The sequence below is a fragment of the Oncorhynchus keta genome, chromosome 2, assembly GCF_023373465.1.
Source record: "Oncorhynchus keta strain PuntledgeMale-10-30-2019 chromosome 2, Oket_V2, whole genome shotgun sequence".
Taxonomy (NCBI): Eukaryota; Metazoa; Chordata; class Actinopteri; order Salmoniformes; family Salmonidae; genus Oncorhynchus; species Oncorhynchus keta.
In genome coordinates, this window is record NC_068422.1 from 13,442,905 (window position 1) to 13,457,328 (window position 14,424).

The following is a 14,424-nucleotide window of genomic DNA, read 5'->3' on the forward strand; positions in this document are numbered from 1 at the left end:
TGCTTTAAACTGGGTGAACTGCTTTAACTGAACACTTTAACTGCAGTGAAGCTGTCAGATATGACCCTGGTACTGAACAGATATGACTGTCCTGGTTACTGAACACTGCTTTAACTCCACTGGGTGAAGCTGTCTGTCAGATATGACCCTGGTCACTGAACACTGCTTTAACTCCACTGGATATGACCCTGGTTACTGAAAGCTGTCTGTCAGATATGACCCTGGTTACTGAACACTGCTTTAACTCCACTGGGTGAAGCTGTCTGTCAGATATGACCCTGGTTACTGAACACTGCTTTAACTCCACTGGGTGAAGCTGTCTGTCAGAAATGACCCTGGTCACTGAACACTGCTTTAACTCCACTGGGTGAAGCTGTCTGTCAGATATGACCCTGGTTTCTGAACACTGCTTTAACTCCACTGTCAGATATGACCCTGGTCACTGAACACTGAACTCCACTGGGTGAAGCTGTCTGCTGTGAAGCTGTCTGTCAGATATGACCCTGGTTACTGAACACTGCTTTAACTGCACTGTGAAGCTGTCTGTCAGATATGACCCTGGTTACTGAACACTGCTTTAACTCCACTGGGGAAGCTGTCTGTCAGATATGACCCTGGTCACTGAACACTGCTTTAACTCCACTGGGTGAAGCTGTCTGTCAGATAGATGACCCTGGTTCCACAGGGTGAACACTGCAGATTTGGTTACTCCACTGGGTGAAGCTGTCTGTCAGATATGACCCTGGTCACTGAACACTGTACAGATAGATAGATCTCCATGTCCTGTGGTGTCAGGCTGGGTGATCTCCATGTCCTGTGGTGTCAGGCAGGGTGGTGGGGGGATACAGATAGATGGGGATAGATATATCTCCTGAGGGTGGTGGGGGGTACAGATAGATATATCTCCATGTCCTGTGGTGTCAGGCAGGGTGGTGGGTGTCAGGCTGTACAGATAGATGGATCTCCATGTCCTGTGGTGAGGCAGCTGTGTCAGGATCTCCTGGGTGCTTTAACTCCACTGGGGGCTGTACAGATAGATATGATCTCCATGTCCTGTGGTGTCAGGCAGGGTGGTGGGGGGTACAGATAGATAGATCTCCATGTCCTGTGGTGTCAGGCAGGGTGGTTTAACAGATAGATAGATCTCCATGTCCTGTGGTGTCAGGCAGGGTGGTGGGGGGTACAGATAGATAGATCTCCATGTCCTGTGGTGTCAGGCAGGGTGGTGGGGGTACAGATAGATAGATCTCCATGTCCTGTGGTGTCAGGCAGGGTGGTGGGGGTACAGATAGATAGATCTCCATGTCCTGTGGTGTCAGGCAGGGTGGTGGGGGGTACAGATAGATAGATCTCCATGTCCTGTGGTGTCAGGCAGGGTGGTGGGGGGTACAGATAGATATATCTCCATGTCCTGTGGTGTCAGGCAGGGTGGTGGGGGGTACAGATAGATATATCTCCATGTCCTGTGGTGTCAGGCAGGGTGGTGGGGGGTACAGATAGATATATCTCCATGTCCTGTGGTGTCAGGCAGGGTGGTGGGGGGTACAGATAGATATATCTCCATGTCCTGTGGTGTCAGGCAGGGTGGTGGGGGGTACAGATAGATATATCTCCATGTCCTGTGGTGTCAGGCAGGGTGGTGGGGGGTACAGATAGATAGATCTTCATGTCCTGTGGTGTCAGGCAGGGTGGTGGGGGGTACAGATAGATATATCTCCATGTCCTGTGGTGTCAGGCAGGGTGGTGGGGGGTACAGATAGATAGATCTCCATGTCCTGTGGTGTCAGGCAGGGTGGTGGGGGTACAGATAGATAGATCTCCATGTCCTGTGGTGTCAGGCAGGGTGGTGGGGGTACAGATAGATATATCTCCATGTCCTGTGGTGTCAGGCAGGGTGGTGGGGGTACAGATAGATATATCTCCATGTCCTGTGGTGTCAGGCAGGGTGGTGGGGGGGTACAGATAGATATATCTCCATGTCCTGTGGTGTCAGGCAGGGTGGTGGGGGTACAGATAGATAGATCTTCATGTCCTGTGGTGTCAGGCAGGGTGGTGGGGGTACAGATAGATATATCTCCATGTCCTGTGGTGTCAGGCAGGGTGGTGGGGGTACAGATAGATAGATCTTCATGTCCTGTGGTGTCAGGCAGGGTGGTGGGGGTACAGATAGATATATCTCCATGTCCTGTGGTGTCAGGCAGAGTGGTGGGGGTACAGATAGATAGATCTCCATGTCCTGTGGTGTCAGGCAGGGTGGTGGGGGTACAGATAGATAGATCTCCATGTCCTGTGGTGTCAGGCAGGGTGGTGGGGAGTACAGATAGATAGATCTCCATGTCCTGTGGTGTCAGGCAGGGTGGTGGGGGTACAGATAGATAGATCTCCATGTCCTGTGGTGTCAGGCAGGGTGGTGGGGGTACAGATAGATATATCTCCATGTCCTGTGGTGTCAGGCAGGGTGGTGGGGGTACAGATAGATAGATCTTCATGTCCTGTGGTGTCAGGCAGGGTGGTGGGGGTACAGATAGATATATCTCCATGTCCTGTGGTGTCAGGCAGGTGGTGGGGGGTACAGATAGATAGATCTCCATGTCCTGTGGTGTCAGGCAGGGTGGTGGGGGGTACAGATAGATAGATCTCCATGTCCTGTGGTGTCAGGCAGGGTGGTGGGGGGTACAGATAGATAGATCTCCATGTCCTGTGGTGTCAGGCAGGGTGGTGGGGGGTACAGATAGATAGATCTCCATGTCCTGTGGTGTCAGGCAGGGTGGTGGGGGTACAGATAGATATATCTCCATGTCCTGTGGTGTCAGGCAGGGTGGTGGGGGGTACAGATAGATAGATCTTCATGTCCTGTGGTGTCAGGCAGGGTGGTGGGGGGTACAGATAGATATATCTCCATGTCCTGTGGTGTCAGGCAGGGTGGTGGGGGTACAGATAGATAGATCTCCATGTCCTGTGGTGTCAGGCAGGGTGGTGGGGGTACAGATAGATAGATCTCCATGTCCTGTGGTGTCAGGCAGCGTTGGGGGGAGGGGGGCTGGTCCATGTCCCGAACCCCATTAACAGATGGCAGTAGGATAACACTGCTGTCAGTACTGTCCTCCAGTCAGAAGGCTCAGCTGTGTGTCTGGTGTGTTATCCAGTAGAGTGTTGTGTGTTCTGGAACTGGAACATTGAATGATACAGGGCTAATCCCGCCTCCTGAGGTCAAAGCATCATAATCATCATGGCCACTGTTCACAGCTGGTTGTCAGAAGCCAGAGAGGAAAATCATTTGTGTCGTTTTGTCTGGGGACACTGTCTACCCTTTGTTTACTTGGTATGTTCTTGATTTCGGGTTGGGGTCAATTCCATTTCTATTTTAAATGTAATTTACTTCCTACTGACGGAATTTAAATGGAATTGACCCGTCATGGTCTTCCTGTCACACACAACAGTAATGTATTATCATGCAATAAATGTATAACAGAGGGTATAACATTGACGGTGATGATGGTGTGTGTCAGGGCCGTACGGTTTGGGAGAGGGACCAGCGCTGTCGCAGGCGGAGCTTCATGCCAGTGACTTTCCCGGAGGACGACACAGTGGACTTCCCTGATGAGCTGGACACCTCCTTCTTTGCTAGGGTGAGTAACATACACACACCTGTCCCATCACACATTCATGTACAGATACCACATACACCCTTTCACCCTTTTCCTCCTCCTCCTTCTTCTCCTCTCCTCTCGTTTCCTCCTCCTCCTCCTTCTTCTCCTCTCATTTTCTCCTCCTCCTCCTCCTCCTCCTCCTCCTCCTCCTCCTCCTCCTCCTCCTTCTTCTTCTCCTCTCCTCTCATTTCCTCCTCCTCCTCCTCCTCCTCCTCCTCCTCCTCCTCCTCCTCCTCCTCCTCCTTCTTCTCCTCTCCACTCGTTTCCTCCTCCTCCTCCTCCTCCTCCTCCTCCTCCTCCTCCTCCTCCTCCTCCTCCTCCTCCTCCTCCTCCTCCTTCTTCTCCTCTCCACTCGTTTCCTCCTCCTCCTCCTTCTCCTCTCCTCTCATTTCGTCCTCCTCCTCCTTCCCCTCCCCTTCTTCTCTTCTCCTCTGGTTTCCTCCTCCTCCTCCTCCTCCTCCTCCTCCTTCTTCTCCTCTCCTCTCGTTTCCTCCTCCTCCTCCTTCTTCTCCTCTCCTCTCATTTCCTCCTCCTCCTCCCCCCTCCCCCTTCTTCTCTTCTCCTCTTGTTTCCTCCTCCTCCTCCTCCTTCTCCTCTCCTCCTCCTCCTCCTCCTCCTCCTCCTCCTCCTCCTTCTTCTCCTCTCCACTCGTTTCCTCCTCCTCCTCCTCCTCCTCCTCCTTCTTCTCCTCTCCTCTCATTTCCTCCTCCTCCTCCTCCCTCTCCCCCTTCTTCTCTTCTCCTCTTGTTTCCTCCTCCTCCTCCTCCTCCTCCTCCTCCTCCTCCCTCCTCTCCTCCTCCTCCTCCTCCTCCTCCTCCTCCTCCTCCTCCTCCTCCTCCTCCTCTCCTCCTCGTTTCCTCCTCCTCCTTCTTCTCCTCTCCTCTCATTTCCTCCTCCTCCTCCTCCCCCTCCCCCTCTCATTTCCTCCTCCTCCTCCTCCTCCTCCTCCTCCTTCTCCTTCTCCTCTTGTTTCCTCCTCCTCCTCCTCCTCCTCCTCCTCCTCCTCCTCCTCCTCCTCCTCCTCCTCCTCCCTCCTCCTCCTCCTCCTTCTCCTCTCCACTCGTTTCCTCCTCCTCCTCCTTCTCCTCTCCTCTCATTTCGTCCTCCTCCTCCTTCCCCTCCCCCTTCTTCTCTTCTCCTCTGGTTTCCTCCTCCTCCTCCTCCTCCTCCTCCTTCTTCTCCTCTCCTCTCGTTTCCTCCTCCTCCTCCTTCTTCTCCTCTCCTCTCATTTCCTCCTCCTCCTCCTCCCCCCCCCCTTCTTCTCCTCTCCTCTCGTTTCCTCCTCCTCCTCCTCCTCCTCCTCCTCCTCCTCCTCCTCCTCCTCCTCCTCCTTCTCCTCTCCTCTCGTTTCCTCCTCCTCCTCCTTCTTCTCCTCTCCTCTCGTTTCCTCCTCCTCCTCCTCTCCTCCATGCAGGATGGTTTGAGGAGAGGAGATGAGGAGCTGTCTACCTATGCAGACGATGTGTTTGACTCTCCGTCTGAGGCCGCCATTAAAGAGGAGGAGTCTAACACAGCTGCAGGTGAGAGTGACCTCACAGGTGGTGCCCTGGACAAGAACGAACTGGAGAGGAGTCACCTAATGATGTGAGTTTAACACACACACACAGACAGACATACACACAGACACACACAGAGACACACAGACAGACACAAACAAGTTGTTGCTGCTACTGTAGCCTGTTTTCACCTAACACACACCCTCTTCTGACCCTTTCTCTCTCCTTCGCTACCATATCTTTCTCATTCTCTCTCTGTCTGTCTCTCTCTCTTTTTCTATTTCTCTCTCCCTCTCTCCTCCTCCTCCCTCCACCTCTTAATTGATCAACAGACCCCTAGAAAGAGGCTGGCGTAAGGGTAAAGAACCTGGGCCGTCTCTGGTCCATCCCAAGGTGCGTCTGCAGCAGGAGGTGGTGAGTGTGAGTGGTCAGCGACGGGGCCAGCGGATCACAGTGCCTGTCAAGAAGCTCTTCGCCAGGGAGAAGAGGCCCTACGGCCTAGGCATGGTGGGACGGCTCACCAACAGAACCTACCGCAAACGCATCGACAGCTTCGTCCAGCAGCAGATAGAGGACATGGATGACCACAGGTACACTTTATTGTCTTAGAGGATTTTCAGATTCTTGAATTTATATTTCAAATTCAAAATGTGCTACATGGCTGTGCAATTGACTTCAACTCTGGAATGTCACATAGTTGCACTTTACATGTAACATGGTCACATGTCTAACATGTTACGATTTACAGGAGAAGAGCCCAGTCACAGCCGTAGCAGAGGTAGCAGCTGTGTCTGAGTTGGCCCCAGATAACATACAGCATGAGACATCACAGGATAGTGTAGACCAGTGGTTCCCAAACGTTACTGTACTATGACTCACATGAAAGCACCTTTCCTTCTGGCTGACCTGGCCTCTAGATGCAGCAGGACTGTGTGACTCACTCCCGAGTCCCCGGTGCTCCATGTGGGGAAAAATGGTGTACGCAGGTGTACACTACAAACTGTTCTCCCAGTCGCTGCAGCTGTTTTCAGTGGGAAGCCCACACTGACATAGTGGGGTACTGTTTCTAACAGAGGAGGCAAGCTGGTATACTGTCTGGTATACCTTATTCATATTGTGTGTCTCTGCAGGCCTTTCTTCACCTACTGGATCATGTTTGTCCACCTGTTGATCACCATGTTGACTGTGAGTCTGTACGGCATTGCCCCTGTTGGCTTCTCCCAGCACGAGACTGTCGACTCGGTCAGTACACCGATTGTTTTATACTGTAGTTTGGGTTCTACAAGTTACAGTGGCGGGTGTATCGTCATTGCTATGAAGCTTGTGCCTTGTGTGATGAGCGATCCTTTGACTCCGGTATGTCTGTGTATTTGACTTTGTAAACCCTTTGGTATTTTCCCTCTCTCTCTCTGTTTAGGTATTGAGAAATAAAGGTGTTCATGAAAATGTCAAGTTTGTGCAACAAGAAAACTTTTGGGTGGGACCAAATTCGGTACGTGTAGCTTTTTTTTAGGCGAATGGACTTCGTTTGATCATTTAAACCTCAATGTCAGCGACAGTATGAGACCTTGTCTGTGTTCTGACTGCACATCCTCCCCCTGGCCTGCAGGAGGCGCTGATCCACCTGGGGGCTAAGTTCTCCCCCTGCATGCGTCAGGACCAGCAGGTCCATGACCTGATCCAGGAGAAGAGAAGAAGAGAGGGGGACTCAGCCTGCTGTGTGAGGAACGACCGCTCTGGCTGTCTCCAGACTTCACAGGAGGAGTGCTCTGTGAGTCACCCTGGTGTTAGACTAATGTTAGACTAATGTTAGAGTCTTGTACTGGTTAACGTCCTACGAGATCTGATATCTCTCTCTCTCTCTCTCTCTCTCTCTCTCTCTCTCTGTTGTTTCTTTCTTTCTCTGTCCGTCTGTCTCTCTTTTTCTTTCATTCTCTCTCTCTCTCTCTCTCTCTCTCTCTCTCTCTCTCTCTCTCTCTCTCTCTCTCTCTCTCTCTCTCTCTCTCTCTCTCTCTCTGTTGTTTCTTTCTTTCTCTGTCTGTCTGTCTGTCTCTCTTGTTCTTTCTGTCTTCTTGTTCTTTCTCTCTCTCTCTCTCTCTCTCTCTCTCTCTCTCTCTCTCTCTCTCTCTCTCTCTCTCTCTCTCTCTCTCTCTCTGTTGTTTCTTTCTTTCTCTGTCTGTCTGTCTCTCTTGTTCTTTCATTCTCTCTCTCTCTCTCTCTCTCTCTCTCTCTCTCTCTCTCTCTCTCTCTCTCTCTCTTCATTCTCTTCTCTCTCTCTCTCTCTCTCTCTCTCTCTCTCTCTCTCTTTCTCTCTCACACTCTCTTCTCTCTCTCTCTCTTGTTTCTTTCTTTCTCTCTCTGTCTGTCTCTCTTGTTCTTTCATTCTCTCTTGTTCTCTCTCTCTCTCTCTCTCTCTCTCTCTCTCTCTCTCTCTCTCTCTCTCTCTCTTTCTCTCTGTTGTTTCTTTCTTTCTCTGTCTCTCTGTCTCTCTCTCTCTCTCTCTCTCTCTCTCTCTCTCTCTCTCTCTCTCTCTCTCTCTCTCTCTCTCTCTCTCTCTCTCTCTCTCTCTCTCTCTCTCTCTCTCTCTCTCTGTTGTTTCTTTCTTTCACTGTCTGTCTGTCTCTCTTGTTCTTTCATTCTCTCTCTCTCTCTGAATTCAATTCAATTCAATTCAAGGGCTTTATTGGCATGGGAAACATGTGTTAACATTGCCAAAGCAAGTGAGGTAGACAACATACAAAGTGAATATATAAAGTGAAAAACAACAAAAATTAACAGTAAACATTACACATACAACAGTTTCAAAACAGTAAAGACATTACAAATGTCATATTATATATATATATATATATATATATATATATATATATATATATATATATACACAATGTACAAATAGTGTTGTTTCTTTCTTTCTCTGTCTGTCTGTCTCTCTTGTTCTTTCATTCTCTCTCTCTCTCTCTCTCTCTCTCTCTCCAGTCTACTCTAGCAGTGTGGGTGAAGTGGCCTCATCACCCCAGTGCTCCTCTCCTGAAGGGGAAGGTCCGTCAGCACGGCTCAGTCTGCCACCAGGACCCCAGGTAATAGACTGCTTCTTTCTGTCCCTCTCTTCTTCTATATCTCCTCTTCCCTCTATTCCTCTAACATTCTTTCCTCTGTTCCTCTCCTTCCAGGATCTGCCTGGAGCCAGCCTCTGTATCGCCTCACGAGTGGCCTGATGACATCACCAAGTGGCCAGTGTGTACCAGGTACAACCCAGGCAACCACACTAACCTCCCCCACATAGACTGTGCCATCGCAGGACGGCCCTGCTGCATCGGGACCAAAGGGAGGTAAGGACTCTGTTTGTTCTGTCTCTGCAGCTATTGTCGTTGCGATGATGCTGTGATGTAATCCTGTGTGTTGTGTGTGCAGGCTGCTATTATTTGTTAATGTTGTAAGAACGTTATGTGTGTGTTGTAATAATGTAATGTGTTATGTGTTCAGGTGTGAGATCACGTCCAGAGAGTACTGTGACTTTATGAAGGGCTACTTCCACGAGGAGGCTACTCTCTGCTCCCAGGTGGCCTGTCTGGATGATGTGTGTGGCTTGCTGCCTTTCCTCAACCCTGAGATCCCAGACCAGTTCTACAGACTCTGGCTCTCTCTATTCCTCCATGCTGGGTGAGACTGGAACTCCCCCAGAATCATCCGTCATGGTGTTGTGTCTTTTTCAGGGTTTCTCCCGCATTACTAATGTATAGCGTATGTGTGTGTGTGTGTGTGTGTGTGTGTGTGTGTGTGTGTGTGTGTGTGTGTGTGTGTGTGTGTGTGTGTGTGTGTGTGTGTGTGTGTGTGTGTGTGTGTGTGTGTGTGTGTGTGTGTGTGTGTGTGTGTGTGTGTGTGTGTGTGTGTGTGTGTGTGTGTGTGTGTGTAGGATCCTGCACTGCCTGGTGTCGGTGCTGTTCCAGATGACCATCCTGAGGGACTTAGAGAAGCTGGCTGGCTGGCTGAGGATCTCTATCATCTACATTGTCTCTGGAATCACTGGAAACCTGGCCAGCGCCATCTTCCTCCCCTACAGAGCTGAGGTAAATACTGTAGATACACTGTACCGTAGATACCTCCCCTATAGAGCTGAGGTAAATACTGTAGATACACTGTACCATGATACCTCCCCTACAAAGCTGAGGTAAATACTGTAGAGACACTGTACCGTAGATACCTACCCTACAGAGCTGAGGTAAATACTGTAGATACACTGTACCATGATACCTGCCCTACAGAGCTGAGGTAAATACTGTAGAGACACTGTACCATGATACCTGCCCTACAGAGCTGAGGTAAATACTGTAGAGACACTGTACCGTAGATACCTACCCTACAGAGCTGAGGTAAATACTGTAAATACACTGTACCATGATACCTACCCTACAGAGCTGAGGTAAAATACTGTAAATACACTGTACCATGATACCTACCCTACAGAGCTGAGGTAAAATACTGTAGATACACTGTACCGTAGATATCTACCCTACAGAGCTGAGGTAAATACTGTAGATACACTGTACCGTAGATACCTACCCTACAGAGCTGAGGTAAATACTGTAGATACACTGTACCATGATACCTGCCCTACAGAGCTGAGGTAAATACTGTAGATACACTGTACCATGATACCTACCCTACAGAGCTGAGGTAAATACTGTAGATACACTGTACCGTAGATACCTACCCTACAGAGCTGAGGTAAATACTGTAGATACACTGTACCATGATACCTGCCCTACAGAGCTGAGGTAAATACTGTAGATACACTTTACCGTAGATACCTACCCTACAGAGCTGAGGTAAATACTGTAGAGACACTGTACCGTAGATACCTACCCTACAGAGCTGAGGTAAATACTGTAGATACACTGTACCATGATACCTACCCTACAGAGCTGAGGTAAATACTGTAGATACACTGTACCGTAAATACCTACCCTACAGAGCTGAGGTAAATACTGTAGAGACACTGTACCGTAGATACCTGCCCTACAGAGCTGAGGTAAATACTGTAGATACACTGTACCGTAGATACCTACCCTACAGAGCTGAGGTAAATACTGTAGATACACTGTACCATGATACCTGCCCTACAGAGCTGAGGTAAATACTGTAGATACACTGTACCGTAGATATCTACCCTACAGAGCTGAAGTAAATACTGTAGATACACTGTACCATGATACCTGCCCTACAGAGCTGAGGTAAAATACTGTAGATACACTGTACCGTAGATATCTACCCTACAGAGCTGAGGGAAATACTGTAGATACACTGTACCGTAGATATCTACCCTACAGAGCTGAAGTAAATACTGTAGATACATTGTACCGTAGATACCTGCCCTACAGAGCTGAGGTAAATACTGTAGATACACTGTGCCATGATACCTACCCTACAGAGCTGAGGTAAATACTGTAGATACACTGTACCATGATACCTGCCCTACAGAGCTGAGGTAAATACTGTAGAGACACTGTACCGTAGATACCTGCCCTACAGAGCTGAGGTAAATACTGTAGAGACACTGTACCGTAGATACCTGCCCTACAGAGCTGAGGTAAATACTGTAGAGACACTGTACCGTAGATACCTACCCTACAGAGCTGAGGTAAATACTGTAGAGACACTGTACCGTAGATACCTGCCCTACAGAGCTGAGGTAAATACTGTAGAGACACTGTACCGTAGATACCTACCCTACAGAGCTGAGGTAAATACTGTAGAGACACTGTACCGTAGATACCTGCCCTACAGAGCTGAGGTAAATACTGTAGAGACACTGTACCGTAGATACCTACACTACAGAGCTGAGGGAAATACTGTAGATATACTGTACCATGATACCTGCCCTACAGAGCTGAGGTAAATACTGTAGAGACACTGTACCGTAGATACCTACCCTACAGAGCTGAGGTAAATACTGTAGAGACACTGTACCGTAGATACCTGCCCTACAGAGCTGAGGTAAATACTGTAGAGACACTGTACCGTAGATACCTACCCTACAGAGCTGAGGTAAATACTGTAGATATACTCTACCGTAGATACCTACCCTACAGAGCTGAGGTAAAATATACTCCCGCTCCCACTCTCCCTTCCTCCCCAGGTGGGTCCAGCAGGCTCTCAGTTTGGTATTCTGGCCTGTCTGTTTGTTGAGCTGTTCCAGAGCTGGCAGATCCTGGAGTGTCCTTGGAGGGCTTTTACCAAGCTGCTGTGTGTCGTCCTCTTCCTGTTCTCCTTTGGCCTGCTGCCCTGGATAGACAACTTCGCCCACATCTCCGGATTCATCTCTGGACTCTTCCTCTCCTTCGCCTTCCTGCCATACATCAGGTGAGAAGTTTGTGAAATGTTTAGTTTGTTTGGATGTAAACGCTTTGACATATACATGACTCGGTTGTTGGGTTGAAGTTGCTTGGAGTAATTAGGGGGATTTTATTATTACTACACATTGGCAAATCATCGTCACTATCTGATTATATGATCTATTCTTATTATTTCCAGTTTTGGACGTTCAGACATGTACCGTAAGCGTGTCCAGATCTGTGTGTTCCTGTTGGTGTTCCTGGGTCTCTTCTCAGGGCTGGCTGTCCTGTTCTACGTCCACCAGGTCAAGTGTGAGTGGTGTGAGTACCTCACCTGTATCCCCCTCACTGACAAGTTCTGTGACAAGTACGACCTCAACGCCCACCTCCACTGACCAGGCCTTTGACCGTGCAAATATTATGACTAGATTGGACATTCTCAAAGAAGTATAGCCTCATGCACCAGGATAGCAGGACACAAGTCTGGTGAACAAGACAAGACTTAAAGCAACGCCACGGCATGGACCGGACCGGCGGAAATATTTGGTGTAGCATTCAGGACATTGGACGTGAAGATTGCCAATCTTGGAAAAATGAACTGATAACGGTTTATCTTAATAACTGTTGAACTGTTGATCTGTCTCCATTCGGTTTTGTTTATATGGACATTGCTAGCGAGTGACCGGTCACTTTCAAAGCATAAAGACAGAGAGAGGTGGAAGGGGGTAATATGGCCAACATCACCACCTTGTGGCCATCAGACCACACAGCAGCCACTGACTCCACACACAGTTGTGGATGGATTTTGTTTTGTATTTTTCAACACAAGTCATAAAGCCAACTAAGAGTATTATTGGATGACCTCAGACAGGAAGCTATCTCCCAAGAAAGAAAATATATGTTTAGTACTGTAGGATGACTGCCTCTGGTGCCTTGGTTATTAATGTCAAGTCTAGGTCTAAATCTAGGTCCAAGTCTAGATCCAAGTCTCAAATGGCACACTATTCCCTATACAATCAACTTATTAGTGCACTATATTGGGTCTATTCTCTTTATAGTGGACTATGATTTGAAAAAGTAATGAACTACATAGGGGGTAAGGAATCGTGTGCCATTTGAGATGTGCTCTATGTTAGACTCGACAAACCACTTGTAGCTTAACATGTACTGTATACTGCTGTCTAAGAGTGGTGAGTGTTTGGAGTGTAGCGTTTTAGCTACCTGCTTATCTGTACCTGACAATACAGCAACACAAACTGAAGCTTACTGTGTCCACTTTATTTCTGTTGTATGAATGTGTCTTGTTGCACATGCATGTTTCCCCCAGTAGAGAGCAGAGTTTTCCCCAAGTAGAGGGCAGAGTTTTCCCCAGTAGATGGCAGAGTTTTCCCTAGAAGAGAGCAGAGTTTCCCCCAGTAGAGGGCAGAGTTTTCCCCAGTAGATGGCAGAGTTTTCCCTAGAAGAGAGCAGAGTTTCCCCCAGTAGAGGGCAGAGTTTTCCCCAGAAGAGAGCAGAGTTTCCCCCAGTAGAGGGCAGAGTTTCCCCAGTAGAGGGCAGAGTTTCCCCCAATAGAGGGCAGAGCCTCCCCCAGTAGAAGGCAGAGTTTTCTTCAGTAGAGGGCAGAGTTTCCCCAGTAGAGGGCAGAGCCTCCCCCAGTAGAGGGCAGAGCCTCCCCAGTAGAGGGCAGAGTTTCCCCAGTAGAGGGCAGAGTTTCCCCCAGTAGAGGGCAGAGCCTCCCCCAGTAGAGGGCAGAGTCTCCCCCAGTAGAGGGCAGAGTCTCCCCCAGTAGAGGGCAGAGTTTCCCCAGTAGAGGGCAGAGTCTCCCCCAGTAGAGGGCAGAGTCTCCCCCAGTAGAGGGCAGAGTTTCCCCAGTAGAGGGCAGAGTCTCCCCAGTAGAGGGCAGAGTTTCCCCAGTAGAGGGCAGAGTTTCCCCTAGTAGAGGGCAGAGCCTCCCCCAGTAGAGGGCAGAGTCTCCCCCAGTAGAGGGCAGAGTCTCCCCCAGTAGAGGGCAGAGTTTCCCCAGTAGAGGGCAGAGTCTCCCCCAGTAGAGGGCAGAGTTTCCCCAGTAGAGGGCAGAGTCTCCCCCAGTAGAGGGCAGAGTTTCCCCAGTAGAGGGCAGAGTCTCCCCCAGTAGAGGGCAGAGTTTCCCCCAATAGAGGGCAGAGCCTCCCCCAGTAGAGGGCAGAGTCTCCCCCAGTAGACGACAGAGTTTCCCCTAGTAGAGGGCAGAGTCTCCCCCAGTAGAGGGCAGAGCCTCCCCAGTAGAGGGCAGAGTCTCCCCCAGTAGACGACAGTTTCCCTTAGTAGAGGGCAGAGTCTCCCCCAGTAGAGGTCAGAGCCTCCCCCAATCGAGGGCAGAGCCTCCCCCAGTAGAGGGCAGAGCCTCCCCCAATAGAAGGCAGTAAGAGGGCAGAGTTTCCCCCAATGGGCAGAGTCTCCCCAGTAGAGGGCAGAGTTTTCCCCAGAAGAGCAGAGCAGTAGAGGGAAGAGTCTCCCCTCAGTAGAGGGCAGAGTCTCCCCCAGTAGACGACAGAGTTTCCCCTAGTAGAGGGCAGAGTCTCCCCAGTAGAGGGCAGAGTCTCCCCAGTAGAGGGCAGAGTCTCCCCAGTAGAGGGCAGAGCCTCCCCAGTAGAGGGCAGAGTCTCCCTCAGTAGAGGGCAGAGTCTCCCCCAGTAGAGGGCAGAGCCTCCCCCAGTAGAGGGCAGAGCCTCCCCAGTAGAGGGAAGAGTCTCCCCAGTAGAGGGCAGAGTTTCCCCCAGTCTCCCTCAGTAGAGGGCAGAGTCTCCCCAGTAGAGGGCAGAGCCTCCCCAGTAGAGGGCAGAGTCTCCCCAGTAGAGGGCAGAGTTTTAGAGGGCAGAGTCTCCCCCAGTAGAGGGCAGAGTCTCCCCAGTAGAGGGCAGAGTCTCCCCCAGTAGAGGGCAGAGTCTCCCCCAGTAGAGGGCA

At 50.0% G+C, this 14,424-nt stretch overlaps 1 protein-coding gene and 2 long non-coding RNA genes across 10 annotated transcripts in view; 2 read left to right on the forward strand and 1 right to left on the reverse strand.

The window, feature by feature from the left end:
* The window catches only part of LOC118374995 (inactive rhomboid protein 1-like), an 83,111-nt gene extending 70,369 nt beyond the window's left edge, over positions 1–12,742 (forward strand). For all 7 annotated transcript variants that reach the window (XM_052472242.1, XM_052472238.1, XM_052472249.1 and 4 more), the window contains 12 exons: positions 3,510–3,629; positions 5,065–5,234; positions 5,479–5,736; positions 6,277–6,388; positions 6,564–6,638; positions 6,756–6,917; positions 8,126–8,226; positions 8,320–8,478; positions 8,633–8,809; positions 9,063–9,216; positions 11,286–11,509; positions 11,681–12,742. In XM_052472242.1, the coding sequence (XP_052328202.1) occupies positions 3,510–3,629; positions 5,065–5,234; positions 5,479–5,736; positions 6,277–6,388; positions 6,564–6,638; positions 6,756–6,917; positions 8,126–8,226; positions 8,320–8,478; positions 8,633–8,809; positions 9,063–9,216; positions 11,286–11,509; positions 11,681–11,876 (1,908 nt within the window). In that variant the 3' untranslated portion in view covers positions 11,877–12,742. The remainder of the gene's footprint in view (positions 1–3,509; positions 3,630–5,064; positions 5,235–5,478; positions 5,737–6,276; positions 6,389–6,563; positions 6,639–6,755; positions 6,918–8,125; positions 8,227–8,319; positions 8,479–8,632; positions 8,810–9,062; positions 9,217–11,285; positions 11,510–11,680) is intronic.
* LOC127909901 (uncharacterized) lies at positions 9,427–11,163 on the reverse strand. Of its 2 annotated transcripts, none has more exons than XR_008072897.1 (5): positions 11,024–11,163; positions 10,363–10,871; positions 10,161–10,261; positions 9,603–9,906; positions 9,427–9,551 (listed from the first exon to the last, which is right to left on the reverse strand). It is a non-coding gene; the product is annotated as an uncharacterized LOC127909901 (long non-coding RNA). The 2 variants fall into 2 exon arrangements; XR_008072894.1 differs by having other exon boundaries at positions 10,363–10,973.
* Positions 9,965–11,032, forward strand: LOC127909900 (uncharacterized). The gene is made up of 3 exons (XR_008072893.1): positions 9,965–10,076; positions 10,381–10,838; positions 10,890–11,032. It is a non-coding gene; the product is annotated as an uncharacterized LOC127909900 (long non-coding RNA).
* Positions 12,743–14,424: the final 1,682 nt, after the last annotated feature.